The following is a 26,743-nucleotide window of genomic DNA, read 5'->3' on the forward strand; positions in this document are numbered from 1 at the left end:
AGAATTTAGCATATATAATAAACAACTATCTCAAAACAATCCAAATAATCAAGTGAAGAGGAAATTGGGCTTGAAAACAGAAAGATTTACCTAGAAGGTCCCGATGCTGAGCGAGCGTGCCGGCTCCGTTACATGGAATGTTCTGAAACGGACCCGGACCGCCTCCATTACTTGGCCAGAGGTGGTCATGTGAAGGATAGCTGTAGGGGGCGTGTGGGTGTTGATGATGCTGTATGTGAGGATGAGGGTGGTCCTGGGTATCTGATGCACAAGGCTGGGATTGCTGTGACAGGGTATTGTGGGTGTTGGCTGGAGATGATTCATCTGGGTAGGTGGACGAGATACGGCGCTGATAAAGAGGCCGCCCTGGACCTCTGGGTTCATACTGTAAACACAGATACAAAAACAAGGTCAGAAGGTGATATATAGTGACTACAAAGAGTATTCAATTGGTTTAAATTCCCAGTGACTGACAACAAAGTGAATGTATGCTCTCAGTGTTGTAATAAGAGAGAACAACCTTTTCCAGACCTTGCTTAGTTTAGCTACTTCTTGTAGAACAGCATTACAGTAACACATCTTCCATATTGATTTTTATTTTAATTTGTTTGTAAGTTAAAATTTGGGTGACTTAAAAACAAAACTTTAAGCCCACAATTATCCACCATTGTCTGTTGGTGTATTATAATCCGGGGCTGTTTGAAATCCCTACTTTAAGAAAGCAGCGAGCAGTAAGAGTGAAACAGCGTTTCAGTTAATAACTTGATTTGGCTGAATACTGGCTTACCATTAATATGACCATATGGTTAATTAGCATTACATAATGTTCTTACTAATTAATTTCCCAAATAGTATTATTTATGATATTTACACCAAGCAACAACCTCTGGTACTTCAAGTTTGAGTGTATCCTTAAAGACTCCCATGTTAAAATGCTTAGAGCCTGAGGCAATACAATTTTTTTTCTTCTCTAGGCATTAACTCATTCACTGCCATTGACGTCTATAGCCGTCAATTGCAGTGAATGAGTCAATGGGTTTAACTCATTCACTGCCAATGGCTGGCAGTGAATGAGTTAATTTCCAACATTAAAACAACTGCACAGATTTTCGTTTAATAAGTCATCTATCTGGATACTAGAAGTTGGAGTAGGACTGATCTGATGACAAGTGATCTGACAGAAGCAGCTGTAGCCCCACAGCTGTCTGCTGGGCATCACCGCCCATAATTGGAGTAACTGGATGAACGGGATCTTTGTGCCTTCACTTTTAGCTGTGCCCCCTTAACTTTGTTGCTTTGGACGAATAACCTTAGCATAGAGATGCTACTTCAGGCAGTTCAGACTCATTGCTAATTTCACTGAAATATTATTGAATACCACATTAATGAAGAGCCCTTACCTCATCTACATTGTGATGTGCTGTGGCTGCTGATGTTCTGGGGGATAATGGGTGGTAGGGCTCCTGATCTGGACCTTGATTTTGTTGTTGTTGTTGCTGTTGTTGCTGTTGCTGCTGTTGTTGCTGCTGCTGCTGGTGGTGCTGATGGTGAAGCTGCATCAGGTGAACCTGCTCCTGCCTGCTAGGGTGAGCCATGATGGGCAGTCCATAAGGAAGGCCGTGGCCCTGATTCCCCATCAGAGGGTTCTGCTGTGGTGGGCTCACTGATGTAGCTCCACCATGGGGCCACTGGGCCTCTTGCAGAAGGTATTTGACCTGGGCAGGAGGGGGGCTGGCAGATTGAGCTGGTGGCTGATGTGGAAAGCTACCAGTATTGTACAGGGGATTCCCTGGGTGCTGCTGCAGACCTTGGCTGTTAAGAAGGTTTTCATTCAGTAGATCCCGACCTGTGTCATGGGGGTAGAGTCCTGATGGAAAAGGGCCAGCTTGATTGGAAATGGCACCTAAAGAGGATGAAGGGTCACCCGAGCCACGGGGCTGGGACTGGCGATACTGGAGGAGGCGAGACTGAGGTGGGGGCTGCATCTCAACTGCTTCCCTGGGCTCTGGCTGTTCCTGTGGAGCCATCTCTCTCAAGAGACCTGGATACCTAGAAATGAAAATTGTTTACTTTTTTTTTATTTTTTTGAACTATGTATTTTGTTTTAAAACAAAAGAAAAAAAACAAACTAATTGTGCTTAACATATGATATAAAAAAAAGTACAAGTCCAATATTTAACCTATAATATTTCTATGAGATCAAGTTAGTAGACCATTACAGATGACTATAAAACATACTAGTGCCCAGTCTAACCTGCTGAAAGTTGGCCCGGTCGAGGCAGAAGGAACAGCTTCATCATCCAGATTGGAACTAAGGCCCCAGTTACCTGCCCGAAGCAGCTGATGGGGAAAGCGAGCCATGTTGGATTGAGCAAGGTGGGCAAGCTGTTGGGGCAGAGGAAAGGCAACACTGGCCTGGATGAAAGGGCTTGCTGCCTCCCCCCACTGGCCCAGCCTAGCTGCCTGCTGCTGCTGCTGGCTAAGGGCCTCTAGAGCCAAGGGTCCCTGAAGATCTGAAAGGGCAATGGTCTGGTTAGTTTTTGGAGTCATTCATGTATTCTGCATAATTATATGAGCTGCAGGGTTAGTATACACAGCATGGTTAAGAATACCTTTAAGTAGATTCTCTATGAATAAATATTCAATATATTAAATGTACTGAAAAATCAAATATTTACCCTTTCATATTTTTAAACATATGAAAGCTGCACATTCTAATCCAAAAAATGAATGTGAAATTTGACTATTTGACAAACAATCTCCTAACATCTCAACCATGGAGATTGTTGCTTTAAAAGTTCAGAGACAGTTTTCTTTGAGGAGAACAGAACCAGTCTGATTGAACGTGCAAGCACCTTTCAATCCTGAGCAGGATACTATACAAACTTCAACATCTGCATAAGCAGAACAATCTCTGAATACATGACTACCAAGTTCAGAATCTCTTGAAAAAATGTCTATATGAAAATAAAGAGATGAATTAAATCCCTCAGACTCAAATTAAATGAAAATTCTAAGTAGAAATAATAAGATGCTAATTTTCCATCATCATCAGATTCAGCTCCCTCCTTTGTAACACAATTCATTAGCTAACTAAAATTAAATTACTAGTAAATATAGTGTTTACTCACCCAAACCATCTCCTGGGTTTCCATCCTGTCCCTCATCCCCAAAGCTGCTGACCCTGTTATGCTGTGACAGGCCTGAGTGGTGGCCTCCTGGGTGGCCCATTGGAGTCCTAACAGAGCTACTCATCTCCTCTACTCCTCCAGAGTCTGGCCCATTCAAAGTCGGGGACTGGACAGGTCTGTGAGTTGGTATAGGGCCACTGAAAAAAGACGCATTATGGCTTCCACCAGTGTAGGCAGGACTGAGCTGCTGTTGCTGCTGCTGATTTTGCTGGGCCATCCCTGGGTGTTGAGGCTGGCTAACCCGATAAGGAAGCCTAGTGACTGAATACTGCTGGGGGAAGGTTCTTCCACTGATTGGATTTGAAGGAAAGGGTGTACTAGGTGGCGCAAGTTGGAAATTAAGAGGTCTTTGGGCAGCTGAGGGGTCTTTTCGGTGGAGCAGAGGATTGGGAAATCCAACTAGGCTTTCTGTCTGTGAATCCAGACTTCGACTTTGGCCTGAGTCTAAATCTCCCTAGACAAAAAAAAGGATAAACACTGGTATAAAAACACCATAAGTTGTACAAGGAATTTATCACTGCTTTTGCAAAATATGTTTTGGGTTTGGGTACAAATAAAACGGACAAATTACTTTTAACCCAAAAAAGAAACATTTAAATGTCAACAACTTGCCTGTTTTTCCTTCATGTCTGTGTTTTTTCTTTCTGGTGTCTGAAGATGATTCTGCTCTGACTTTGAACATCCTTCTAATTTACCTAAGACGTCAAAAACAAAACAAATTAAAAAGACTTACACTGCCATTTCCACATTGCTAGATGAAGGCATAAAATTGGATTAGAGTTTTTAACTGATCTCTTGATTTAGAAATAGAAAGTCAAGGCAAACCATTTCTGATGGGGTCAGAAGGCTCTTTGTCTGGGCTCGGCTGGGCTAGTCCTAGAGGAGAGGGGTGTGCTACCCCACTATAAGGAATGGGGGAGCCTCTATTTGGTGGCTGCAGCAGATTAAAGTTGTAAGCCATGGCTGCTGGATGACCCATGATGCGAGGGTCCACAGCAAAGCGATTCTGGTAACCTGGCCAGGGCAACTTAGGGAGAAGAAAAAAAAATACATTTCAATAAAATGTTTTCCTGTGGTACACATAAATCAGGCAGGGGAGCTATTGTTATTTTTAATACTATCATTGTGACCATAATAACTGATCAACTTATTTGAAATAGTAAGGACATACATTTACAGATATCTGCAGTGTGTTTTTTTGACACTTTTCTAAAAGAAGCAAACAGTTTTATAGGTTCCTTTTTAAAATACAATATTACACACACACACCACACCAGTGAACTTACATGCAGGGGCATGGGCATGACCATGTTTCCACCATATACAGCTGGAACGTAGAGGATACTGGCACCTGTATGCGGATCTATCCTCTGCACAGGACTAGGTGACTTGCCCATACCAGCTGGTGTGCCACCCAAAGGTGGTGTGAATGCCCGAATAGGGTTCCCCATCAACACTGCTGGGTTTGGTTGGACTGCAAAGAAGTAAAATTGGTAAATTACTTTACTCTTATGACATTATTGTTGTCAGATTCAAAAGTAAATCTGTAGTAATAATAATAATATTAAGTAAATCTGTGGGAGCATTTCTTAAATAATATTCATTTTCTAGATTCTGGTTCTAAATTATAGCTATTTAGGCTTAAACAAAGACAGTGCTTAACAAGTTTATTATATCACCTGTCACTATAACAGAAAAAATGATTTAGAAAGCTGTCAAATATGGGTTTACAATTCACATTTATATTGTTATTTAGTAGGCAAATAACAAGCATTGTTATACTTAAACTTGTGCCAGCCTTTTTTCTTTTGCGGTCCTTTGTCCCTTCACTAACCACAACTGACACAGTTAGTTTTGTGTTATTGTCTTTCTGTTTCCTTGCTGTTCTGGTAAGATAATATTTAGAAAATCAAGAGCAGAAAGGCTATACTCACCATATCCTTCAGGTGGGAGATGCTCTGTGTGGTTTGCATGTTTACCCTGCAAGACAATCAGTAACAAAGGTTAAGAGTCTGAATGTGCCAAAAGAAAATTATTCTCACATCACATTGGTAGAAAACAAACAGAATGGAGAATGAGAATTATTATTGCTATTAATGTAATCAGTAATGCAACAGAAATAGTAGATGACTGTGGGTTAGCTTACTTGAAGGAGGAAGATGCTAACAGCAATTCAGTGTGATTTGCTATGATGGTCTTAGATAGACATGATATACAAGGGAAATGACTAGTCATCATAATACAAGGAAAACACTAAAGCGAAGCACAAGCAATTTTGACAGTTATAATAAAAATAAATGTATAATTCAGAACATTACAGAAGCTACGCTGAAATAACATTGTGAAAAGAGCAAAAGTGCCAACTGAAATATGGAGTTTAGCGCACACACAGTCTGCCAAAGCCTTTTTCATTCAGTCTTGCTGTGTTAACCACAGCAAAGCCAATGTTTATGGGTATTTATGGATCTCTAAAATATGTCCACACTTGTGTTGTAGCTAGGCTGCCAGCTTGCGCAGAGAAGCAGCTAAACCAAACCATAATAAACTACAGGAGAGATATCTAATATATTTATTCCACTCAAATGGTTTAACGCGGCAATGGAATGTAAAATGCAGACTTGGCAGAACTGAGTCATATTACAACAGCACAGCAAATGTGAAAATTCTGTATAGCGTAAGCAGGATCCCTTTCTTAAAACAGACTAGAGTCTGACATGTGATAGCAAAGCAGCTTCCCCTGTCACGGTTTCATTGTGCAACATCAACTGAGCAATGCCAGACACTGGATTGAAACTGGTGCCTATAGTCTAGCAGGGCAGTTATTTGATCCAATCACAGATTCACTGCTGCAAAATGTTCTCTGGAACTAGGTGTTAAACATGATATCTTGTACAATAATTTTCCCAGATTGCAGGAGTCTGCTGAGAATGAAAAGGGACCACTGATGAACATTTACTGGCTTCATCCAGAAGACTGAAATTAGATCATGTAACCTAATGTTCTCTTAGTTCTGACAAAAGGTAAACAAAAAGTTTGTTAGCTTAAAGCTTCATTAGTGACAATAGCACAATCCATCTGTCAGTACAGGGGCAGTGTGCTGTACTGTGAAATCCTAGGTATACCGGCGGGGCATGCAAGAAAGACTGAAAAGGAGGAATTTTCCAAGAAATGTCCGACATAAACATATTTTTAGTAAGGGAATTAACATGGGGCAAATTTGAGCACAACTATCAGTCTTGCACACTTGCAGAAAAACACCATCTGCATCAGAAAACAGCAATCTGAAGTTCAGTGAAGCATACAGTATGTCTCTGGCAAAATGGATGCCCAACAATGCTTCAGTTTTAAATGATTTTAACCACAATGTACTTTACAGTTTTCTGTGTTCATTGATGCATGCTGATAAACATCAACCAAGAGTGGATTTTTTTCCCCCCACACAATAATCAAACTGTGGAAATGTGCTCTGTAGCTTTCAGACTTGAATCCTAACAACACTACAACAGTCAGGAGGTTAAGTTTTAGAAAAATACTGATCATCAGCAACGGATGTTAAAATGATGCACTGAAGCAGTCGAATACAAGCCAACATCAGAATCCACTGCAGGGCATACTGTCATTATGAAATAAATTAGAACGATATGTGTAGCGTCTACACTGTGTACAAAGACACCAGAAAAAAAGATTTGACCTTTTAATGAAACTCAAACTGTGCATAAATACATATAGAATATTTAGCACATTCTGCATAATGGTGTAATTGCAAATGTTTATCTGCATATTTAGCATAGTTGTAAGTATGACTGTGCAAATAGAAGTGTGCGAGTCTGTAAAGCTGGCTGCTACTGCGGAGCTCCAGCTCATTAGGCCCAGTGGGTGATGGCAGCAGGTTGTCAGCAGTGGTGATTTCGTTAACCTTTACCTCAGTGCAGACACAGAGGCGAGGCAGACATTTCATCCTGACCTAAACAATTAACAGATCTTCTGCCAAACAGGTTATGCTAATATTCTGTTTGGAATAAAAGGACTGGTCATAAAATTATTTCCTGTGGTGAAAATTAAACTGAGTCATCTGTTCAGATATTTGATTTGCATCCACATATGGAAAGCTTTTATAAGTTTTATTCTATAAAAGTAGGTAGCACTCAATTTATTTCTGATAATTTGCTTTCTATTTTGATAAACCAGTGTGTTCTTACCTAACATGAATATTGGATTAGCATTAAAAAAAAAAAATTTCTACACCATTTAAGATTCTTCTTACGCAAATGGGTCCTAAAAACCTGTCAACACCCTAGGCCCTCTGAGACAAACAATAACACATATATAGTATAAACAATTAGCTTTCAAATATCACTATACAGTGTATTATTAATATGACAACAAATAACATAATATAAAAAATATAAATAAATAAATAAATGTGACAAAATAATAATTATTTCTGCATGCATATTAGGTTAAAAAATAGTCAGTGGAAGAAAAATCCAACTGAGCCAATTTTTTTTTTTGTAATTTTGTATTTAATTTTGTATGAGTGTTTAACTGTCTTTGTCAAAGGGTAGCTGCTTGTGGGGTCTCGCTTTAGGGCTTCGTAGGTATTGTTGTCACTGAGGAGAGTAGTGATCTTTGTATGGTAATCTGTAGTGTTTAGGACCACGGTGCATCTTCCCTTATCAGCTGGTAAAACAGTGATGTTGTGGTCTTTGCTCAGGGAAGCGACGGCCTTCTTTTCCTGTATTGTGAGGTTGGATGGAGGGACTTTGGCACTGGAGAGCGTGGCTGAGACTTTCATCCTGATTTGCTCTGCTTCTGTCTGTGATAATTTATTAATCCGTATGGCAGATTCTGTGGCTGTGATGAGGTCCACTATGGGCAACTGTTGTGGAGAAATGGCAAAATTGAGTCCTTTGGCTAATACTCTCTTTTCAGGTTCAGTGAGAATCCTGTCTGAAAAGTTCTTAACCCATTTCTCCTGACTGGCATCAGGTGTGTTTTCTTCTCTGGGTTGTGTAGGTTCGGGATGAGGAGTGTGTATTTTTGAAAGCAAGGTGTGAAATTTCCTGCGTTGTCTTTCTTTTCCTTTAGAGTGTTGGGCCCGCTGAGCCTTGTCCACAAACTTGTAAACCTCTTCTAAGATTGGAGAGGGTAGAAGGATTTCCAGTTCCTGCAGGGTCTGGCTGATCTTGATCTGGAGGGCATCTATAGTGAAATGGACTTGTCTTATCCTTTCACTTAAAAGGTGATTTTGTGCTCTCTGTAGAATCAAGTCTGCTCTGTAACAACTCTGCTTTGTCTACATCTTAGGTTGAAACGGAGATGGTTCCTATAATCCGCTAGTTTCCTTGATTCCCTTTCATACTCCCGCACCAGTTGAAGGGTGTTCCTCCCAAAATGTATGGCAATATGTCTGTGAAGGTTCTCAGTCAATGACTACGATGACCTGGATGACTGAGAACCTTCACAGACATATTTAACTGTCTTTATTGCATTTTTTTTTTTTAAATCATCTTGAAGCCTACTTATGTTAAAGGTAGAGAGCCATAAATATGACAATGGGAATACACAGCAATATGCAGACAGTGATGGATGTCAATTTTCCACAAGCAAGGAAAAAAAACAAACAAAAAAACCCAAACAAACAAATTATGCTTCTCAGCTCAAATTCAGTCCTCTTAGACTTTGCTCTGTTTACCATGTCAAATGGTCACTGTGTTTCCAATGGTTGAGTTCAAAATCACTTCCAAGCAGGGAAGCGGGTTGTGTTACTATGACAATCAGCAGCTGCAGCACAAAAGTTTTATATCTCACCTCTCATCCAATGAGAGGATGACAGCAGAAACATCTTCAGGAAACTTCACAGACTACCACAGGTTTAGTTAATGTGAATTCTGACTATTTCTTTATTGATAAAGTAACTAAATTATGAACTTATTTAATTGACATGACACATTGGTGAAATTTGATAGGTGTCTGCATTTTCCTAAAGTGTTACCATTTCAGCTTTGTTTATAACAACCATCAGCATTATCATTATTATTCAAACTACTTATGAAAAAAATAGAAATGCAGTATTTTTTCTTTCCATTTTGCCCTCCACACTGAAAAACACCTTACCTTAGGAGGTGACTGTTGCTGCTGCTGGGGGCCCTGCTTGTTGGAGGCTGGCTGTGCATGCTGAGAATGTGGATGATGGTGGGGATGGAGGGCCTGTGAAGACGAATGGTGTCCTTGCATGGGCCTAAGGGCACGAGGGATGAACTCTGGAGCCAATGGGTTGAGGACATAGGTCTTTTTGAGCTCCAGGGCCTCCAGCTGAGCCTTAATCTGCTCGAAGGTGATGCCATGTAGGCTCGAGTTTTCATGGCAAATGGAAATAAAGTGCTCCCAGAATTTTCTGGAAGTGGGCAAAAACAAAAACAAAAAAATGTTGAAGATTTTCTTCTAGTCTCTGGTATTGTTTCTTATTTGAATTGAGTGTTTAATGGATTATCATTTGAATTTTTTTGCCTGCCAGTGTTACAAATGACTTGGGGGATAAACATAAAATATCACAACTATTTATAGCAAAGAGGCATGTGCACAGTGCAGAAAAACTAGAGGGAAGAAGGAAAACGAGGAAAAGGAAAAATCTTTCTAAAGCATTGTGTACTTTATTTAGAACACAATGCTTTCCATTGGTATGATTAAAACAAACAACAGCTGTCTATAAAAGATGGCTAACAAACTAATAGAAAAACCCTAAACCCTTGAACTGTGAGGAACCTGGTGGCGCTGTTATACTGTCGTTGGCATTTTGCTGGCACGGCTTGAGGCAACTTCTCACTTAATGTTAAGAGTCATTGTAAACCCCCTAAAAACCTACTAAAAGCATTTTGACCCGTTTTCTCCTTTAATTTGTCATCTGACTTTAGTTCTCTTCTGTCCTGAAATGTGCAGTCAAAAGAATGTGGCGATATAAGACATTTACATTTCAAAAACAAACTTTTGTGCTGTAGGAGTAGCTGTATCATTAGCAGTCAAGTAGGTGTCAACATTAGGATAAAATGGGAACTGCTATGAGGGAAATGTTGGGCAGGCTATCGATTGTGTCCTAATCTGATTAAATGATGAGTAAGTAACCCTTTAAAAGAAAAAATAGAAAAGGAAAATGGTACTTATTCTGCCAACTGTGCAGACTGTATTTTTTCAGCTCTCATTAGGAAGAAAGAAGTGCAGAGTTTTTGTTCCCGTTTGTGAACTGAGTGGCAATCAGAAAATATTTTTAAAACTACAACACCTTGCAGGTAGAGGCAATCATTTAACCTGTTCAGTTAATAAAAATATATAAATATTGAATAACAGCTTGGCTGGCTACTACACTGACTTAGACATTTTGTTTGCATAATAGCATAAACAAAACATAAGCAAAGACAAACTACAGCTGCTATGGAGACAGCTGCGGAGGTGGGTTAAAAAGATTCAAATAGTACAGAGAGGATCTGGCAGCTAGTAGTGACCCAATTATGGTTTATCAGAGTACGCCATTGCTCTCTCTGTGGTGAAAAATAAGCAGATATTCAAACGTGAACAAACTCGACACTTAACAACTTTTATGCACTTAATTTATCTGACTATCAAACTATCTACCAAATGATCAACTCCTAAACCATTAATATAGTAGTTTTAATTAAACCTGAAACTTTGCATTTCAATCAAACCTTGGCAGTCTGATTTAAAATGCACTGTGCTGGTGTATAGAGACAAAATTATTAGTAACCAACAATATGAAAATATTAATTAGGCTATATTTACCTGCAACGCCCAACAGAACATAGCGCGATGGGATCTCCCACAACTGCAACCAAGGACTGGGCTCTGGTGATGGCTGTATTCAACAGCTTGTAGTTGGACAGGAAACCATAGTCAAGGTCCTCTGTTGAGTCCTCAACCAGCTGCTCTTTGCGCTTGATGGCCGTTTGCTTGTGCTTGCAGGTATGCCGTGTACGCACCGTACTAAGGAACAGCACCCGGAACTGTTTGCCTGCAAATATTTTTTTAAATAAAACATTTTTAAGCCCTCTTAAAAAAAAAAAAAATGCTAAACTCAGAAATCTTAAGAACAGAGATCTTTGGAAAATTCTAAAAAGATTTATTTAAAAAGATATGTTAGCAAGACATAACAGTATGACAACAGAAAATATTACAAACAAAAAAAGTAACCCATTTGAAATCAAAATAATTATTAGAAGAAGATTTTAGGAACTTGCTATTCTCCATTTCAATTTAACTTTTCTCTTTCACTATCAAAAAACAAAACAAAAAACCCCAACAAAACACAGAAAAGGAGAAAAAAGGCAAAACTTTATAGCTTACAAGACCTTGCCGAAGACAACCAACTATCAACAATCAACTAAAGTTGTGGCCGAATAAATTTCTCCAGTAGCTTATGTGACATTTATTATATTACTGGAACCTGAATGAATGGTAATTACCGTGTTTATAAATGTTTATTAATAAGTATACCTGTATTGCCTGTTGAAAGAAACTATTGAAAAACATTACGTAAATCTGTTAAATTCAACTACTAACCACTAACTCGAGTTTTTTTCCGTGTCCATGTGTTTCATGTATGATTAATGAGGGAGCTAATGACCTGTGGAAAGCAGCTGAATGTGATACAAATGAAAGCTGCGTGAGACCGACACAGAAAAGAGACTTGGGGAAAAAAAAGACTTATTGTACAAATCATATTATGAAATCTTCTTGATTTCATAATGTGAGACACAATATGAATACATTCGAGCTACACCCAAGATTGAAGGCATTTGTTTAGTTTGTCTCCTTCATTTTAAGCAACATTTCAAAGAGAAAAATAGGAGACAACCTTCACAGAATCAAGCATTTCTGCTTAGGGATTTATGCTCTGAACTTGTTTATATTGTTTGTCTTTTCGAATGCCTTACCATAGATATCTTTAATTACGATGATGTTTTAACACTTGCTAACATAGAATACTACCAAAGCCATCCTAAAATATCAGCTCATTAATTTAAGATATTTTCTTTTTACTCATAGAGATGTATCACCTTAACACATGACACACAAAGCACAGGATGTGCTAGTAAATATTTGTTCCTCACCTTGGACATTGAGCACTCTTTCCACGCTGACCTCAGGCATTCTCTTCTTCCGTAGCTCAGCACGAATGCGGAACACCTGGTCAGCATATGGTGACACCACCCCAATGCTGCCTTCATCCAGCTTCCCCCAGGCCACTGGCCACTTTTTGCGCAACTCCTCCACCCGTTCCACGATCTCAAATACCTTTGGAGAGACAATCAAGACATTTGGATTTAGGGTCTTCTTTAAACAACTTTTTAAATAAAAATGTATCCCACTTACAAAATAAACATACATAAGTGTTATAACATAGCTGTAACTGTAAAAACTAAACACAGGCTTGCAAAACAATTAATATTCATTTAAAAATACAATTTTAACATGAAGCATCAGTCCTGACAAATAAATAAATAATAAAAAGTAAAATGTTAAATAACTGGACTGAGCTATATTCTCCAACACCTTCACGACTGATCTTTTCTACAACCACTCTAAGGTGATGCTACCTGACAATACTGATCTGGACTCATGCCTAATGAAATGCTTAAAAATCTCCTTTTTTAAGTTAGCCCAACTACCATGGCTGAGGTGTGCCTTCTTGGTAAAACTGTGATTCAGTTATATACAATCCAAACTTAAATTTTAAGGAAATGAGACTCCAAAGCAACAGAAAAGAAACCAAACATTCACGATAAAACCATAACTGTGACAGTTTGCTGTGTCTGCAGCATTTTGAAGACCCCATGAAATGTGTATTTAAAAATGTTGTTTAAAAAAAATAAACTATTGGATAGATATTGCCACATCTTTAAGTTTAAAAATTCCTACAACTGGCAAACTTTGATGGAAATAATTTTCAAGTTACAATTTTAGAATTAAGAATTCTGTTATTAAAGTTGAAGTGGTTGATTTTTCAATTTTCACTGAGCTTAGCCCTAAGGGTAGAGGCTTTGAACAGACTCTTGCACAACAGACATAAGATGTATGAGCGTGTTTTACTCAATGTATACTATTTCACCATGGGTACTATATCAAACAAACAGGAGGTAATTAATGTGGCATTGAGAACAAGAACGATCATTGCTTTAATTGCTTGGAGCATGACAATAAAGGCTTAGGGTCCACTGAAAACCTAAATAAGAACCCATCCAAAATTCGGACTCAGTAATTTATGCTTCATGTGTTTTAATGTAGGTCTAAGTTGGTATCACATTTGAGTTTATGGGTTTCATCTCAGGAATAAAAGGCAATGTGCGTGACAAATTGCAATGATTTGCCAAGGCAAAGACTGGTAACAACTTTAATTTCTATGTAATTCAAATACAGAATGTTGAGTGTATAGGTCCACATCTAACAATCATGCATAATTATGTCTCTGTAAAAATCAGACACTAGGCTGAAGTGCATTTTTTACTGCCAAAGATTACTCGACTTTTAGTTATTTTTGTATTGTATTATATTACTCTAACCAGCTAATGTGTGAAGTTGGCAACTATACTGGTAAGAAACCATTTCTTGATCTTTTATTTTAACTAATTTTTTTTTAATCTCTGAATCTTAGAGTTTTTACAAAGCATCCTTTTTTGTAAACATGCTTTTGCACAAAGCTCAGTTACGGCACTCTGAGTTTAAATAGGTGGAGTTCAGGGGCCATAGTGAGTAGCAGTTTATATGTTTTAGAAGTGCATAGAGGCCAATACACAGCGAGTATAATTATACACATAAAACACAGGAAACTGGTTTAAATATGCTTTGGGTTGCATTTAGTACCAGTCCAGAGGGGGTCATTATGCCACTTATTTAACACCTTGAATTATTTAAACTGAACCACATTATTTCCATAAGATGTTAATAAGACCAAAAATATTTCTTGAAGGCTTTAGATGTACAAGTGCCCCGGCCATACCTCAGCATTGTTGTAGTAGGCAGTGCTATTCTTCTCCTGGACATCTTCTCCTCTTGCTGTGAAGAAGGTCAGAGGGTAGAAGTCCTTATGGGAGGGCTGCTTCCCACTTGCCATTAGCTTCCCATCATAGAACAATTCTGAAGTGTAGCTTTACGAAGGGAAGAAGAAAAGGAAAAATAAAAGAGTGACATGAATTTGGAGGACAATTGCTTGATCTTGGTAATTGTTTTTAATTTTTCAAATATATGTTCACAAAAACTGATATTAACGTGAACCACATGTCCCGCATATATGATTCATGCATTCCTTGAAATTAAGCTTTACTATAAGGATGGGTATTTGTTCACTTTTGTCATGATCGTCAAAACGTGTTTGGATCAAAATGGAGCAGTATTGAAACTCTACTGTGCCCAATGACAATACAAACTTGCCTTATGTACAGAGTATGCATGTTCATGGGTACAATGTGTATACTACCAGTACTAGTGACAACGTAAAGTATAAGTACCCTGAGGTACCCCTGAGCAAGGTACCGTCCCTACACACTGCTCCCCGGGCGCCTGCTTAGTGGGCTGCCCACTGCTTCACTGAGTGAATGGGTCAAATGCAGAGAAAAACAAGTAATTTCCCCATGGGGATCAATAAAGTATCCATTATTATTATTATTATTATTATTATTATTATAAAAATTAAACAAACATTTTGATGAGAGGTGATCCTTTAAGCTTCAAAGATGTACAATGAAGACAACTTTGTACTTGCTCTCTAATTGTCTGCCACTAGTATTGATTTCTAAAGTGATCCAGGGAGCATGAAGTTGGCATGAGGCTGTTTGTGATTTTATAGCAGCAACAGAGTTAAGCCCAATAGAAAGATGCCACTGCAGTGGAAACCCAAGCTCTCTATGATCAAAGAAGGATCACTGGCAGGCAAACCATGGTTAAACCAAGATTAAATTTATGTAAATGTGATCATCTACACATGTAGCTGTTTATGAGGTCCAATTTGAACAGTGAAGGAAAGCCATAATGGATGAAGACTGCTAGACCAAAGATCTGTAACTGAAAAAGGGTGGTAAAATGGACCAGGCCCAGAACATGGGAACGTGTAACTATGCTGCCCAAAATTGAGTCTCAAAAAGTGCAGGTGCAGTCTCTGTCAGTAGTTATGACTGTGTTGTAGAGCAGAAACTGACCAGTAGATCAGCTAACATAAATCTTAAGTTAAACTATTTTGGGATAATAAACAAGTACAACAAGAAGAAGTAAAGAGCTAAGTGGTCTGAAACCCAGATACACATATGTGGGCACAAGTTGGTCCTAGAATTCTTTCTACTGAATCGCTTTCAGATAAATGACGCTACCCCACTGTGCACCTGTGGAGTGATGTGACTGTGTATAGACACAGCCAAAGGGCATGGCTTAGACAGTTATTCCTTTTTTCCTTCAAACTATAATATCATGGATATCATGCTGTATTATGCTTAATAAGATGAATGAGGCACTATTCTGGCAACATACAACACTAAGCAGCAGACTTACCAATGGTAGCAAATGGTAGCAGAGCAGGTTTATTTTTCTGTAATGATGTCAGGCAGCAAGCCAATAATAAATAAATAACTGTGTACCTGTGTTGAGATGGGGGGTAGCAGTTCATTTTTAAGGTGTTACAGTAACACAACAGCAAGAAAAGACTGCAAGAATTTTGGTTATGGAGTTCCAGAAATGAGTTATTTTTCCATTTTGATGGCAGCCAAGAGTAATTAAAGTTGCAAAGGACAAATCCTTTTTACTGCAAGATGGAGCCACAGCAGGAGGACACAGCAATGGAGACAGATCACCAGCATGGCTGTGGAGAGCTTAACACTGAGCCAGCTAGCAGGTGAGTTGGTTCCCTGAGCAGCAACACAGTTAACTGTCTAGTTATCCACCTGCTGTCTAACATGGTCCCTTTGGATTGAGGAACAAACTTTTCGACTGGCCAAAGCCTTAATGTCTCAGTAATTAGCAAAAATCACCAGGTCAGTTTAACTGAGAAATTGCAGCACAAGTCAGCTTTTGTCTGACATATATTCACTCAGTAAAGCTTAAGACCCCATCCCTCTCAGCCTCTTCAGACAGTACTCAAGACAAGGTAGCAAGGGAAAGCAGGCACTTACTTGATGATAGCTTCATGGGAGCGGTAGTTCTCACAAAGGAGAATACGACAGGGGAATTCAGGGGGGTAGTGCTCATACAGTCGATCCAGCAGGGACACGTGCAGGTTGCGCTCCCGTGCAAACTCGCTGTACACAAATGGACTGAGCTGGAAATTGAAGGAGAGGACAAAAAGGAAAAAAAAAAAGATGTAGTAGTAGTGAAGGAAAGCTATGGTAGTTATAAAATTACACCCAAGATATTTCACACTTCCCCTTCATTATTTTTCCTCTTTAATGAAGTCCATCAAAGCTTTTCCGTGTTGACCAAATATCTAAATAAATCTTTTGTTATTGGCAAGTGACATTTTACTGCTGACAGTCAGTGAAATTGTATACAGTGTTTGATTGTAATGTAAATTAATGATGATGATAACTTTCTGTAGTGATCTATACAGGACAGGAAAGTCGACAGAAGAAAGCTGAGTGTGACTGGGAAAGAAACATATGGATGCATTGGTGGACACTGCGTCTTAATACTGTTTTTCTTTCCTCCAAGAAATAGAGAGATCAAGTAATTTAAGCACAACTCATGCTGCATCTTCATCCACTTCACTACCGGTAATCCTGTGCACCGTCTTAAAACCAGCAGACGAGGAAATTAGGTTTTAATTCCTTGTGTTGGCTTAGAAAGCTTGACTGACATGAGTTTATATTTTGTTTTTTGTGGTTGAAGTGGTCTCTAAAACCACAGAGCCACAGTAGCTGCTGCCTGTTCCTTTGTTTTCTGAAGTAGGTCAGATAAGAACCTAATAATAAGCAAAGTGCAAAATGGTATTACTATTCCTTGATGTCCCAGCTACCATCTGTAGTTTGTTCCATCTCCTTAAGTGTTTTGACTTTGGGCTAAAGAAAAACCTCTTCAAGCATTTGAGACCCCAAGACACTATAATGTAGTTGTTGTTATTATATAGCAATTCACAAAGCAGTATAGATACAGCTAGTCTTTAAAAAGGGCCACTTTTGAGGCTTCTACAAGCTCAAAGTTGAATTCTTACTGTCTTTGTTTACCTGCATGTGGTCTCCGGCCAGCACGATGCGGGTTGTCTTGCTAGCTAGAGCAAAAGGCATGATGGTTTCACACTCCATGGCCTGGGCCGCTTCATCCAATAGGATATGAGTGAACAAACCTATCAAAACAGACAAGACACAAATATCTATTCACCTGTACATATATTACAATTTCACTGCTTCAAAATTGCTCTTTATTCCCACTTATTACGATATACTTTTCTAATAAGAGCATAAAGGTGAAGAACTTGCAGCATTGACCTTTCTCGTTGAGTGGAAAAGTGGACACACATCAAGTCAACACTGTCAACAGTTCTAGGCTAATGTTGATCTTAAATAAAATGTTTATCTTTGGTTTTCTGTTGTTTGTAATGTTGACTCCATTACTTATTAATTTAAAAAAATCTTACATCAATAAAATCTTAAATGGTAAATGGCCTGTATTTATATAGCGCTTTTACTAGTCTCTAAGAACCCCAAAGCGCTTTACATATCCAGTCATCCACCCATTCACGCACACATTCACACACTGGTGATGGCAAGCTACATTGTAGCCACAGCCACCCTGGGGCGCACTGACAGAGGCGAGGCTGCCGGACACTGGCGCCACCGGGCCCTCTGACCACCACCAGTAGGCAAGGGGTGAAGTGTCTTGCCCATGGACACAACGACCGAGACTGTTCAAGCCGGGGCTCGAACCGGCAACCTTCCGATTACAAGGCAAACGCCCAACTCTTGAGCCACGATCGCCCCTTCAATAAAATCTTACAAATTTGTCACACAGAAACAACAAACATTCATGCTCTACGACCAAACAGTTTTTTTGTTTGTTTGTTTTTTAAATCTCTCTCACACACTCTTCATTGGTGTCCTTTATATTTTTTTTCTCCCATTGTTTTAACCAGTCTTACAACTTAAAGGCAGGGTTCCGTGCACATACAAATGACTGAACTTTTAGTCTAACCCTGCCTTAAAAAGCTCTAACAGAGGTCGGCAGAATGAGGGGAGAGGGATAAAACAGCATGGCAAATGAGTGCTAGAACAAGGAGCAAGGAAGAGAGGCTGAAAAACAACCAGCAAACATCCTCTAAAGCTACACTATTTCCACAGAAAAGGACATGCAGATATGAAATTTGACAGTGGGAAATAAAAAAAACTGACAAAAAAGTAAACAAACAACAACAAAGAAAAAGGGCCTGGCAAGAAAAGAGGTGGAGCAGTTTAATTTGAAGCAACATTCAATCCTTAGTATCAGCCTTTGAAAATGCAAAAAGCCTGCAAAATATTTTTTGCAGGCTCCCCCCCCCCCCCCCAACTACAAAGCCTGAAACCAGTGTTATCGCCTTTAACGCTGTATGCACTTCACTGAAGCATAGGCTGGCACTGTTCCCTGCAGTGATCCTGATAAAATGGTAAACATTTTGATACAACAGTCCATGCACTGCACACAGAATGTGAATAAGTAGGTTTATACAAAGTATAACTGAGAAATGTCCCATCAGAATTATAAAGTCTATATCTTGTAATGTTTCCCTTATTTTCAGTTAATAAAGGGAAAAATGCTTGTTGCAGAGGTTACAAATATTCTAAATAACTACATGTAACTGTGCGTTAAACAATACACATAAATAGTCTCTGGCTTGGCTTTTCAATAATTAATTTAAAATATGAATTTGGATGCATGATAGCAAAGTTTCAGTGTTTCACTATGCAGAGAGCAAAATGTTAGTGAAAACAACTTTAGAAAGTGTTGCTAAATTTTCATTTTTCCTTGAAATTTTCCTCTTATTTGCTATAAACTGACCGTGCGAGTCCTACAACATCATCTGTACATGCACTTAGAGTTTATTAAGCAGTGGAGGGAAATTTAATTATCATGGAGTGCTGATTACCATAACATGTGAAATTAAAAGCATGTATAAGACAAAAAACATTGGCTGTTTGTCCCGTTATAAAACCAAAAAAGGGACGAAAAGGCCTTAAGATGAATAATTTCCTTATTATACACTCAATATTTTGCTATGCAAAGAGCAAACATGTTAGAATAACAAATATAAAGTTATGTGCATGTCAATTGACTTATAATACTCAAAAATGAGAACATTTTCTCAGGCAGATGAGTAGAGATTAGTTGCGGTGTGAGAGGGAAGAAAAGATAGTCTTTATGAGCATCAGATGGTCAGAAGCACAAATGAATTTATATGGTGCTTACCACTGCACTTTGGAAATGCCTCAGAGAAATTATTCACAAATTCATTTGTTGCAGCCATCAGTCTCTGGGCTAATAATTGAAGTTTTTGAATTTGCACAAAACCGTAGTAAGGGAAAGAAGGAGAGTAGGGTAATAAGGAGAGGTGAAAGAGATCAGAGGCACAGAACTGCAGAAATTATTTGGTAGAGAGATTACTCTTCAATAATAAATGACAATTTCTTCTACTCACACGCCCAGTCTCGCACATTCTCCCTTTTAGTCTTTTTTTTTTTTTTTGGCTCTTTTCACACTGTAAAAGTGATTTGAAAAGTGTGCAAGTGTGAAAGGGTCTTGGAGTGCGTAACTAAACCTACAACACAAGCTTTGTAACGAAGCTCTGAAAGCTGTGTGGAACTCCCCCATCAGAAGGACAGTTTCTGATCATCTACTTGAATGTGTTGTGGCATAGTGTGATCTCAAGGAAGGGGAAACAGCATTTCCTGACATCCATGAACTTCAGTCAGTCATTGACTGCAAAGGCTTTTGCCACCAATTACTAAAATACCCCCTATATTTAAAATTATGCTAGATTGTCCATCGTTTCTTTGCATCTGAAACTTGAGGAATGTGTATAAATAATAGTTGTAATTGCTGAATGGTTAATGCAATACTTTTGTTGAATGTCTGCCCTTCAAGCACATCAGTGGTTTGATTTACAATCCACTTGGGTGGTGGATTTTAAATCACAGAAGGAAAGTTGCAAGAAAAAGAAATACAAATCCAACTTCAGTTAGTTATGGGCCTAACTGTATATAGAACTTTGCACAGTAGAGAAAAGTAATGCATCCAGGCAAAAACATGCTGTGAGGGCTGCACAAATTAGTAGAAGCAAAGAATGTCTGTTTTTGCTGGGAATGGGATTTTTGCATATCATAATAACAAAAATTTGTTAAGATATATAAAGGCATGCTAAACAATACATGCACAATGTCTACATGCCAAATCCCATACCTAGACCATGAAAAAAAAAAGCAAAGTCATCAAGCCAAACATAAAAGCCTAAACATCATCTTTCGGGGGACCTGTGTTTTGGGTGCGAGATTTGTTATCGCTACTTAGAAGACTTGCTGGCTCCCAAGTGTCTCGTTTCCTGGAGATTTTCATCACCATCAACCAACAGGAGAACAGGACAGATGAAACGTGGGGAGGAGGGCTAATGATGTAAAGTACATTAGAAACAGGCAGATGGTGTTTCCAAGCAACCGACAAAGCCCCCTCCGCTGACACATTAGTGTCGGTTATTAGCCTGCACTGACAAATTGGTTTGTTTTCCATGTCTTTTACATAACTTAAATGAGTTCCAACCCTCTATAAATGGTGGGCCCCTACCAGCAATGGTTGTCAGAGTCAGTGGGGATGACCAAAGAACAGGAAATGAGAGTGACTGTGTTCTGTTTGCATACATTTACAAGCCTTTAAAAAAGTGTGCACACGCATGCTCACGTGCTGCAAGACATTTTAGAACATACTAGAAAACTCATTTATTAAATTGCTGAAATTATGGTTTAACCATTCTGGGAATTCGAGCAATTTTTTGTTGTTGTCGTTTTTTACCGTTTCTCAATGATGGGTTTGTATCTTGAACCCATCCGCTGGAACGTTAAGACAATATAATTACACTGCAAGCAAGACGCAAGTAGGCAAACTTCTTCATGGTACTCGTGCACGGGAGAGAACCGGACAAACGCCGTTCCTTCGCTTGGCCCCAGTTGCTCTCGTCCGTTCTCCCGATACAAATCTAACACTCAGCCTCAATTATTTAATCAGCAATGCAAAAAACAAGAACAATCCTGAGTTAAATTAAGCCCCATCTCACACACAAACCACACTTCAGCATTCATTCAGCATGTATGTCTGATATATAATGTGTCAGCTACTCTGGCTGGCAAGTTTAATCCAAGTGCAAATACTGGTATGCCAAATAAAAGCTGCTGAGAACAATGGCTGCCTCAACCAATAGGTCAGCGTGACTTAATGGTTTTTTTTGTTTGTTTGTTTTCATACGACTTACCAGGCTCCAAGTCAAGCTGGCAGAGGTACTGGGAGGTGCTGAGGGTGACCACCACCACGCGGTGCCTGAGGATGTCCTCCCTTGTGGGCATCTGGAAAGTGATGTGTGTGCTGGAGATGAGACAGTACTGCTGGACCACTGGGTGGACCGTCTTCACCCAGCGGTTCCTGAAGTATACCCTGGAGTGAGCAAAGAAAGCAGAAAGATCAAGAGTTACAATCACAAAAAGCAAATACTCAAGTCTCAGTGTGAATGAAACTGTTAATTTTCATTTAATTTTATATGTTTTGTCTCACTTAAAAGCAGATAGACTGGAAATGCTTGTAAAAATGCATGACTGCACATGATATCTGATGTGCACCTCAGACTGAGCGCAATCTTATCCACACAGAAGGCTGCCAAGAGCAGACCCTTTGGACATACTTTCTGCAGTGGTGCACTTTCAACTCTGCCCCTAAATATTCAAATAACTTCTGTATTGACTGAGTTCACTCAAAGCAGACAAGTGGACCCAAGAGGAGGAGGCTCCAATGCTTATGGAGGACTGCTCATGTGAAACAAGTCATTTGATTGCCCATATGGTCTCCAGGCTTGTGTGTGAAAACACAAACACACAGCCTAACCCCAGCCTGGTCAAGGAACACACTGATTCCATGTCTTTGGTGACTTCTGGCACTGCTGAAATGTGATTAGAAGTCAATGATGCAGTATAAGGAAGCTGTCAGTATCTTTGAGTGTATATCTGCTGTCTTAAGGAGTAGTTCGAAAAGCCGGAATGTTCATGAGGTCAAATCCCTCAAGTCAACAAACGTCTGCTTGTTACCACTGCAGGGCAGAAAAAAACAAAACAACCCACGTACATGGATGTATAACTCTGACTATGTGCCCAATAACATTCATCTAGTTAATGTCTAGTTGAGTTTTTATTGATGCTATCCAGCTAGAATGGTCTTTGCTGACATATAGGGCAAAAGGTAGAAATACCAGTCATTTTAGAAACACTTATCACTTCTGTAAAAAACACCCAACCCAAAGTATGTAAACTACAGAGATGTGTAATACATTACTAAAACTGTTTTTATTTATTTACCAAGAAGATGAACACCTGTACCTGACAGGTTTTTCTCAGCATCTACAAACACTAGCTTATGTGGTATTATTTTACAACATAAAATTGCAAAGAGACTTAAACACTTTAAAATCCAATATATAATGCTCCCCCCGGGGCACTACAGCACGTTTTATCTACTGTACATACTACATGCTACAAAACAAAACGAGAAGCTTGTTTTGCCCCTCAGCCATCTCTTGTTCCGTAGGCGTGTTTCTTTACCTGAGAGGTCTGGCATGCTGATTGCCTGCTTCAAAATAAGGATGAAGGTAGTCCTTAATGTAAAGGTCAGCCGCACTGTTGGAGTGGGTGCAGATCAGGACCCTGTAGAGACAAAAGACAAACAACTGTAGGCATGAATCATCATACGCAGTTGCTGAAACACTGTATCGATATCTTCCAAAACCAGCAGCAAGAATAAATTATTACCAGGGTACAGTGGCACATAAACTACCTTAAGAAATGGTTTCACTTCATAAGTTTTTTAATAAAAAGTTTATAATGAAGTTGCATGGGTTTTTTTTTTTTTTAAATAACAAAACAGTGGTTGTGAATCCTATCAGTTCATTTTGATTAATAGCACTTGGCTTTCCCAAAAACATAGTATAACATTATTTTTGTATATCTATACCTTATCTATAATATTTCATGATTAAACTGCATTCACTAATGCTATACAAATACAGAAATATAAGGAATAAAGAAAAGGGATTTATTTCATCTCTATACCATTCTATTTTCAGTAGAAACCTTAAAAAGTAAACTGATATTAGTATCCGGGACAGCAAACCCAGAGCTGTTCACCCTGACAGCAGTAACAACTCCTGTTCATAATTACACTTTTAAACATTCATGCAGCATCACAGCTAAAGATGTACAGAGAAAGCTTCCAATATTAAATACGGTAATTCACATCTTGAGCACACCTGACCAGGGTCGATATACGGTCTTGTTAACGTTTTTAAAAATATGGTGAGCCAGAAGCACTAATCCATGGGCTCACCTCCCCTTGTCATAGCTTTTAAAATATCTATAATTCATCTTAACCACAGAATATTAAATGTATTCAGAGTGAATTGAGGAATGAATATTATATTGCTACACATTTTCCAAGGCTGTTTTCTCTCTTGCATTACACATACACATCCTGGTCTTTCTTATTAAAAACCAAAATGGTAACTTTTGTTAGGGGACACTGTCCGAGATATTACATTCATTTTTTATAAAGACCAGGGAACCATTTATGTGCTTGTGCTACATCGGTTTGCTTCTAACACGGGAAATTGCAAAGTTTCCTGTGGGTATTTACACAGGGAGGGAGCTTACTAATGATGAAAAATGCCAATGGAAGAAAATCATACACTGTTTTGTTGTTATACAACACTGTGTGGGCCACTGAAGTGACATAGCTTGATTGATCACAATATAGTTGGCACGCACTTCCATTCTGGCCCTGAAAATGTGTTGCAATCAGACTAACCATGTGCATCAACCACACATTGACACAAATTTGTCCAAATGACCAGCAGAGTTTGTCTTCAAGTGATATGGCCTAGACAATACAAACCATAGACAACTACACAGCACAACACAGGCTCCAACACACGCACAGACACACACCACAGTTTGACACTTTATAGCACTGTGATTTCTCAACTTTAAAAAGGTCAAACCCAAGGCAGTGACTGCCACTGAAACGAAAACGGCGGCCACTGCACAGCCCAGCCCCAGGATACATCTGTCATTTCTTTTGACTGAGCTCCCCTACTGCATTTATAAGTGATATTAACTTGATTCACATCCACATTTCCCTTTCAAATTTCCCTACAAATACCCCATTGACACTTTATGATACATAGCAGGGAGTATCAGTAATCTGCAAAAACGATTGCTTGTGAGATCAAGGTTGCTGACTATATTTATATGATGGTGATTGAAACCATTTATTTGTAATATTTCACTAATGTTTATCAAGTTTGTCTTTTAACCAGTGATGAAGCAGAGGAAACTTACTCAATGACAAAAAAACAAAACAAAGATTAAACGTAGGGAAAAAAAGTTCTCATATTTCATTGTTAAAACATCATTTAGTTTGCAATTTTGTAAATTACACCAGTGCCTGCTTTTATAAATTGCTCTGCTGTACCGAATACAAAAAAAGATATTTTATTCATTTGTATATTCATTTAGCTGTGCCTTTAATTATGCACCATTCGTCTTAGGTTAATTTTACTGACAGATGTGATAGTATTTCTATAATTTCACAGTGAAAGTGGAGTAAAAATACAGTCCTGCTGTGTTATTCAAATTATAGCCTCCTTATCTTAGCTTTAAGTATTACAAAACTTGACTTTATATGTAAAATGCAGTACTTGGGCTTTTTACAGTTTACTACTCAATCATCAGGCGGTTACTGCTGGTATGGCAACCAATGTAATACCTTATGTTATTAGTTATGAATCATTTAGTTAATGTAAGTCAAATGTTATTGAAAACTAGCGACTATCTACTTGGCACTTCACAACTACAGTTTGAAACAAAAAAAAGTGCTCCATCTATCATTGTAAACATTACATTTAGAACTTCATAAACATTCATTCACAAATACAAAAGAAGCTGAGAGTATATCAGGGATCTGGGGTGGGCGGAATCCTATCTGTTAAAAATAATTCAATGTATCTTAAAAAATTAACATGCAAACAAACAGAGAAGAAGATCAAACGATCACAAACCACAAACAGAAAAGAAAAGAAAATGATCGCAAACCTGCTGTGGTCTTGGCGGAGGATGTGCTTTACAGCCTGTGCCAGGGTGAAGGTCTTGCCGGTACCATAGGGCCCAATGATAAGAATGGGGGGCAAAGGGATAGAGATGGGTGTGGTGATGGCCAGGATGGCCTCTTTCTGTTTGGCATTCAGACGAGGATCCAACTGCTCATCCCACTGCCTGAGGGCGGAAAGAGGATGGAGGCATTTTTTGATGACCAAATCAACTGTTATTATAAAACATTTCAAACTCAAGCATTCAAGTAAAATACTGCACTATAAACAAAGATTACTTTTGAATATAAAAAGGCAGTATGCCCATGTAATTATTTTGTCTATGTCCCACTAAAAATAATATAAAAAGATCGAATGGAAGATGAGGGGCAGATGAGAAAGGGGGTAAGAAATGTGGGTTTAAATGTTTTCAGTCTCACTGCTACAGCTGTGTCAAAACAAAAAATGAAACACCAGGCCTGCCTTTACAAACATTTGGGAAAGTATGGGTCATTCCAAAGAGCACAATGAATTTTGAGTGTGGTATTGTAATTGGATACCAGAACCTTCATGATATTTTCATGGACAAGCAGCTGCATTCAAGTCTTACATCACCAAGAACAATACAAAGCACCAAAAAGTGTAAAGCACTCCATCGCAACTTCAGCTAGCAGTCTGGGACTGTTATCTCCACATCACCTTCACCAAACTATAAAGTTTGGCAGAGAGGGGATAATTCTATGTGGTTATGTTTTGTTGGGGGGGGGGGGGGGGGGGGGGGGGTGGCTGGCCTGGGCCCATCAGTTCCATTGAAGGGAATTGATAATGATTCATTTTATTGAAGGGTCTTTTACGTTTCATCATGACTGTGCCCTAGTGCACAAATTAAGGTCCATAAGGCACGGCTAGACCAGTCTGGTGTGAAGGAGCTTGACTGACTTGTGCAAAAAGTGCAGAACTCAACCCTACCAAACACTGTTAGGGTAAACTAGGAACAAAATTGTGAGCCTGGGCTTCTTGTCAAGCATTAGTGTCTGACTTCACAAAGGGGTTTCTGGATGAATGGTCAATAATTCACACAGACAAATTCCAAAATTTTGAGAGCCAACTCAGAAGCAGTTATTGCTGCAAATGGAGATAAATTCCATGCTAATATCTATGGATTAAGAATGGGATATCATAAAACCTCATCTAGTTGTTATGTGCA

General features: G+C 38.9%; 1 protein-coding gene across 2 annotated transcripts in view; it reads right to left on the reverse strand.

Moving 5' to 3' along the window:
- The window catches only part of helz (helicase with zinc finger), a 50,958-nt gene that overhangs the window by 4,276 nt on the left and 19,939 nt on the right, over positions 1 to 26,743 (reverse strand). For both annotated transcript variants that reach the window (XM_085277357.1, XM_085277358.1), the window contains exons 16-32: positions 25,544 to 25,723; positions 23,000 to 23,101; positions 21,667 to 21,845; positions 17,405 to 17,523; positions 16,358 to 16,503; positions 14,200 to 14,347; positions 12,314 to 12,497; positions 10,986 to 11,214; positions 9,309 to 9,588; positions 5,126 to 5,171; positions 4,478 to 4,665; positions 4,017 to 4,218; positions 3,804 to 3,886; positions 3,132 to 3,645; positions 2,255 to 2,513; positions 1,401 to 2,049; positions 91 to 385 (exon numbers count right to left, since the gene is read on the reverse strand). In XM_085277357.1, the coding sequence (XP_085133483.1) occupies positions 91 to 385; positions 1,401 to 2,049; positions 2,255 to 2,513; positions 3,132 to 3,645; positions 3,804 to 3,886; positions 4,017 to 4,218; positions 4,478 to 4,665; positions 5,126 to 5,171; positions 9,309 to 9,588; positions 10,986 to 11,214; positions 12,314 to 12,497; positions 14,200 to 14,347; positions 16,358 to 16,503; positions 17,405 to 17,523; positions 21,667 to 21,845; positions 23,000 to 23,101; positions 25,544 to 25,723 (3,803 nt within the window). The remainder of the gene's footprint in view (positions 1 to 90; positions 386 to 1,400; positions 2,050 to 2,254; positions 2,514 to 3,131; positions 3,646 to 3,803; positions 3,887 to 4,016; positions 4,219 to 4,477; positions 4,666 to 5,125; positions 5,172 to 9,308; positions 9,589 to 10,985; positions 11,215 to 12,313; positions 12,498 to 14,199; positions 14,348 to 16,357; positions 16,504 to 17,404; positions 17,524 to 21,666; positions 21,846 to 22,999; positions 23,102 to 25,543; positions 25,724 to 26,743) is intronic.

Source organism: Mchenga conophoros, linkage group LG6 (assembly GCF_057382185.1).
Source record: "Mchenga conophoros isolate Kocher_MC1m ecotype Shallow Benthic linkage group LG6, M_conophoros_male_GT1.1, whole genome shotgun sequence".
Lineage (NCBI taxonomy): Eukaryota > Metazoa > Chordata > Actinopteri > Cichliformes > Cichlidae > Mchenga > Mchenga conophoros.